The 6,229-nt window shown below is 27.5% G+C and overlaps 1 protein-coding gene across 1 annotated transcript; it reads right to left on the bottom strand.

The window, feature by feature from the left end:
* Window positions 1-349: 349 nt before the first annotated feature.
* LOC132924640 (cathepsin B-like cysteine proteinase 4) lies at window positions 350-4,633 on the bottom strand. Its single transcript, XM_060989061.1, has 6 exons — window positions 4,414-4,633; window positions 2,817-3,041; window positions 2,530-2,730; window positions 911-1,058; window positions 735-845; window positions 350-646 (listed from the first exon to the last, which is right to left on the bottom strand). The coding sequence occupies exons 1-6, from the start codon at window positions 4,531-4,533 to the stop codon at window positions 435-437; spliced, it is 1,017 nt and encodes a 338-aa protein (XP_060845044.1). The 5' UTR covers window positions 4,534-4,633; the 3' UTR covers window positions 350-434.
* Between the last annotated feature and the right edge of the window lie 1,596 nt (window positions 4,634-6,229).

The raw sequence follows: 6,229 nt of genomic DNA, 5'->3' as shown, positions 1-6,229 counted from the left end.
AATTTTTAATTTTAAACGTTTGTGAAAAAATGTTCATTATACGACAAAATGTTGTGTCTATACTCTATATCATAATATATTTTATTTTTATTTAATTAAAAAAAATCATACAGAATAATGATTAACTGTTAAAACAAAATTATATTAAAAAAATTATTTAATTTTGAAGTAAGTACCTATTCATTTTCTAATTTCTTCTGTAGTCATTAAACGTATTAAATACCTAGGTAGGTAAATAATAGACAAGGTGGAATAGTTAGATATATGGACTTAAAAGTTTTACGTTAACTTATAGTATGTTAATGTTAAATCGCATATCTACTGCAGAGTAATAAATAAGAACAAAATGTAAAATAATAAAATTAATTTTAATTAATCATAAAATACACAGTATGACAGCACTGCTCTTATTTTATTATATATAGCTACTACAATTAGTTAGTCACTGGTACACCACCAGTCGTCGAACTATCGATATTACATTCGTTTGTGCCTCGTTGAATTTTGAAAAGACCGTTGTCACCCCATTGTGCGTTCCACGAATTTACCATTAACCAATAAGGGATTCCATCTTCTTCACCCCAACCGATCAATTTCACGGCGTGTCCTCCCAAGTATGATGCATTTTCTGATTTTATGTAAACACCTAAAATCCATCGTCAAATCAAAATTAAAAGTATGGTTAGAATAAAATTATAAAAATGATGTATGACTATAGTATATTATTAATTTACCCGACTTGTAGCTGGGAAAATCGTCATATACATCAAACGATGCTTCAATTGGCCCGTAAGTCAAAACGTCCTTTTGGATGCTGCCGTAAGTTAGGTAGTAGTAGTCACGTGCTATAAACATTAAATAAATCCAACACATTTAACCACGAGCAATCAATTTTCAAAATAAATCATACTATATTTGTGATCTTGGTCGTAATCGAGGTCCTGATCTCCGTAACACATTCTCGTGCATCTGTGATTTTTTTCCATTGGTTTACCAGCGCATGTATTATTGCCGTCTTTGTCACGTGGGCAGGGTGGAACTCGGTATGGTTCACATCCCTAGAATAAGTATATGTTACATAACAATCGATTAAACAACAATCGGCTTAAATCGTGATACTTGATTACTCCAAGTCCAAAATTGGACTTGGTTATTGTGACGACTTCAATAGCCGCGAAATAACTAAAAAATTTATCATAAACCATGTATTTACACTTTCTGTAAGTATAGCATTCCACCACTTTGCCAAGCATAATATCATGATCGTATAATATAAATAATCGGGATGGGATTTCGATGCACTTTTCATTTTTTTCCAGAAGTTGCTGTACGATGCTTGCCCGGTCATAAACCCGTAACGTGTACATTTGAATGAAAATAAGAAAATTTATTTTGCATTTTTTGATTTTAACGTCATTTTCTTTGTTTTTTAGGTATTATAAGGTTTTAGGGAATTTTTGGAGTTTTTAGATCAAAAATTCAAACATGAAATTGTAATTTAAGATTTTGCACTCTAACGCGAGTTTTAAATACATATATTTATATTTTTTTGTATAACAAACAATAAAGTAGGTACAAAATTGTTAAAAAAATATAAGTAAATAATTGTATTTTCAAATTAAAAAAAATCCAAGTTGAAATTTAGCCTATGGAAAAATTATTTTAATCACTTTTGTTTCGATTTAATTAATTTAATCAAATATTATTTAAAATGTATACTAAATTTATTAAAAATAAAAACAATTAACTTACATTTTTTTAGTGCATTAATTAGAATTTTTATGACATTAAATAATTTTTGTTAAGGCATTTTTTAGGGTTTTATAGGGCATTACATTCCCAGCCTTAATCATAAATATTAACAATTATGTGGTATCATAATAATGAACGGAAATCGTGGGGCTTGGTGGAATTGGAATTATTACCCCTAAAAGATTTAAATACTAGTCTTAAACCCTAAAGTATACTTAGTACCTACTACTTCTTACCCTTCTATAACTCCAAGTTTTCATAAATAATAGTTAGACTAATTTTTAAACGTTTTTCTTAAAAATCTTTCGTTGTTTGTTCAAGTACTATTTTTTAAGTATTCGTGCGATTTAAATTGTCTAAATCCTTAAAACGTATTTTAAAATTATACAACTATACTCGGCCATATTCACTAAATCTATGCAATTGCTTAATATGTCCCTAGCCAACTTGTGACCGTGTACATGTTGTTTATGATATACTCGTAGTATAATAGTACTATAGTAATATACATCGATGACATCATTATCACTAATTATTGTACAATATAATATCAACAAGTCTGATACAACATTTTAGTGTTAAGTAACATATATTTCTATATACCTATCAGTTGTTATTTTTCATTAGCCAACAAAATCACCTCGGAAAATTTTATCAAATGTTCGGTAAATGATAAATGGTCATAAATCATCATTGAAAATTAAACTACAATAATGTACAGATAATAATATGTACCTATTATTTATCCGAATTGATCGCTACGTTATATAACATTACCTCTTCAGATTTATAATTTCCTCCCGTGACTAGACCATGTTTACTGAAATATTCCCAGGCTTTAATTGGGTTTCCTCCGTGACACCCATAACCACACTTGTGACAACAAAACGTTATCTCTTCGGCGGACAACAGTTGGTTGAAATCTCCGTCTGTGGCTATACACAAACGGTCGGCAAACGCTGAGCTAGTTCCGAACGCCTATGGATATAAATATAGAATGTCATAAATGCGTTAAATTGATTTTACGATTTTTATCCACAGATAAATCGTGCCGATAAACGCACCCAGCAAGAACCACAGTGTCCTTGGTCGCGAACTTCTCCAATTGTACGGCAGTGTCTCCACTTTTTCCTTGCGTCGAATTTTCTTGGGATCCAAATATTTTCGTAAGCGTCATCGTGCGTTTTGAATAGGTCGATACTCGCCTTCTTGGCAGATTCTACCCCCGTAGATCCCAACAGCTTAATGATGTCTTCTTTTGATGTCTTCGGGTCGAAGTTCATACCAGCCTAATAAACGTTAATCGAGCATTAGCATTGATCATAATATATTTTTTTTTATTTATTTTATAAAATGTCATCGTTCAATTTCGTGAAAATTAGACAGGATAAGTTATCAAATCAACAAAGTAGATGCAATATATTATATATAATGATATAAAATATTTAAACACCTTTATCGGAATATTTTCAAAGACTTTATTTTTATTTAAAATTATATTTACAATCCTTATTACAACGTATAATAATCAATTATTAATGTTAATATATAAATATATATATACGTATAAATAAAACAATGATTGAGGAGAAGAAAGAGACCATTTGTCATAAAAAATAGAAAATAATTTGACGATTGAATTTCGGTACACATATTTTTATACGAACTTAATATTCCAATAAATTCATAGTTTTATTGAATACATTGATAAAAAGTTGATCATTATTAGCGTTTAGTTGATTTATAATATAATAAAATAAAGAAGTATAATTTATTAAACGTTTTAATAGAATACCACACCAAAAAGCGAGTTATAAGAGTATAAAATATTGCGATTTATTTATATGCCTAACTAAAATAAAAATATCGACACCTCAAATAACACAGTAACAAAAAATTCTAGTGTGACATCCTCTTGTGTGATGCACTGAAATTTACACAAGTCTATTTAGTAAACTCATTGCTAACCTCTCACTCCTCCTGCTTAAAATTTGTCCAAACCATGCCAATGTTGTAATTGTACGGTGGTAAACATTTCAACATTGAAATTGTTTAAGTTGTTTTCGGTCCACAACAATTGAGTCTATAATTTACAACATTTTGACTACACTTTATAATTTAAAATGTCTACATTATAACAATAAAACGTGTACGTGATAAATCAAATTAATTAAAAATTGATCAAAAAAATATATTACTTTAGAACCAGAATTATTTTATTAAATGGTTTGGTTTTACAATGATCTTATGTAGGGTATCATAATATAATTATTATAAACAAATCATATCGTGGGGCTTATAGTGGTGACTTTTTTTTACCCGGGCTAAGGCCTATCTTAATTTTATTCTAGTGACACTGACACACTGTGGATGTATAGCCAATACAATAATTCGTTTAATAAAATAAAAGATAAATATTTAATAAAATATTGAATGTTAATCGGTAATTTTTAAATTACACATTTTTTTATGGACATGATGGTCTTATATTATAAACACAAAAAGTAGTGTAATATTGAGGAAAATAATCATGAGCAAAAATGTGACAAGTTTAAAATTAAATTGCACCCCTATCACCATATATATACATATTATATACTATGTACCAATGACATACAGTTTTAATATACTAATATTTAAGTTATATTATCATATAGGTACCTTCCAGGTTGACGCTCCTTCGTTGATCATGTCGATGTAATTTTTCTCCAAGAAATACGCTTGTTCAGTCTGATACACACTGAAAAATACCACTGACAACAAAATTATTAGTCGAGCCATTTTTTCGGTTTGAATGGAAAATAATCGTATGAGGAAAAATTAACCAAAAAGAACCCGTTGCGACACTGACAACAGGAACCATTGAGTTTAACGTGCCCAATTTCCTACTATTTATACTAGACGAATATTGTGTCAAGTAGGTTTCCAAGCTCTTAAAGATTATTGAGTGTTCATATAATAAATAACGAAAATTGTTATCAAGTTTTCGAATATTTGATTTAAAGTAATAATAAAATAAATAATGTATAATTAAATAAATATACTAACCATTTTAAATTTTATTTCATTTAAACACTTAAAATTTAGTCTTGATTGTATTTGCATTATATAATATAGGTACCTATCAATAATTATTATCAGACTGTTGTATTCAAAAGTATAATTTTTATAATTTAATGAAATATTACGATTGATATAGACTACAGTGAAGTTATTATTTATTTTAAAATGTGTTTCAATAATATCCTAATTACGGCAATTAAATAATTTGTATACAATTAAAGTGCAAACAATAACCACCTATAACGGTGTCTATCACCTATCTCTGATATAAATATTTCTATATAAAATGTTATATAATATAATAAAATAGAATAGACTTGTAATGCGCATTAAACATTTTAATAAAATATACTTAATCAATCCATTTTCTATTTATTCAATTAATAAATAAGTGGTTACTAAAAATATTTGCAAAAAAAAAATAGAAATCCATATCACAAATCGACTTAACATTTATTTTATAAAAAATATATTATATAGGTACGTATTATATATAAAAACTGTCGTTATCCTTTTAATTTTACTATTAATAAAATAAAATCATAACACAAAAAATATTTTTGACATACATAACATAATAAATACTACCTATTAACTTTTTAAAATCAGATTTTGTGTACAAGACAATTTAAAATTGTAACATTTAAACTAAATGGAAATTATTTACTGTAATTTTTACTCATCGAGTAAGTATTACAATTATTATTAACCATATATAAGTGACAAGTATATAATACTAACTTAGAGTATTATGGCGTATTTAGGGGTGCTTCGGGGGGCATTTTCCTCGTGAGTCAAAATTCTGAGTACCATAAAAGGACATCAGTGCTCAAGGTTGAAAGTACCTACCTAATAACAAAATTTTTTAAACAAATTTATAATAAATCCCGTTTAAGGACATTAAAATATGAAAAAATTTTGTAGGGTGTTAATAGTATTATGCTACGTCACCTAGCACCTCATAATTATTCTGTCTATGCAGTTAAATTTCAATGGAAAATAGACACCACTTAATTAATTATCTGCGATACTATATTAATAAATATTATTTTAACTAATGGACGTCGCTGCAAAAGTTATTGAAAAAATTCAATACAAAGAAAAGAGTGGGCAAATGAGTGCCAATTTTCTGTATAAAAGGTGTCAACTGTGTGAAGTGAATCACTGTTATAGCTGTGTTAAATTTGAATTATAAACCATTTAAGATATTATTGCTGTTTATGAAAAACGATTCTGAACGGAGACAGTCTACATCACTATGCATATTTTATGATTTTAGTATTAAACTATTAAAGTGATTTATTTTATTATTAGTATTATAATGGTAGGTTAGTTAAATACAAAAACATTGCATTTATCATATTATTAGTGTTTAATTATTATAATATAATATAATTGTTAAAATTTTAAAAAT

This window comes from Rhopalosiphum padi, chromosome 3, assembly GCF_020882245.1.
Source record: "Rhopalosiphum padi isolate XX-2018 chromosome 3, ASM2088224v1, whole genome shotgun sequence".
Classification (NCBI taxonomy): domain Eukaryota; kingdom Metazoa; phylum Arthropoda; class Insecta; order Hemiptera; family Aphididae; genus Rhopalosiphum; species Rhopalosiphum padi.
Note: the sequence above shows the minus strand (reverse complement) of the source record. Positions and strands in the feature narration are given on the sequence as shown.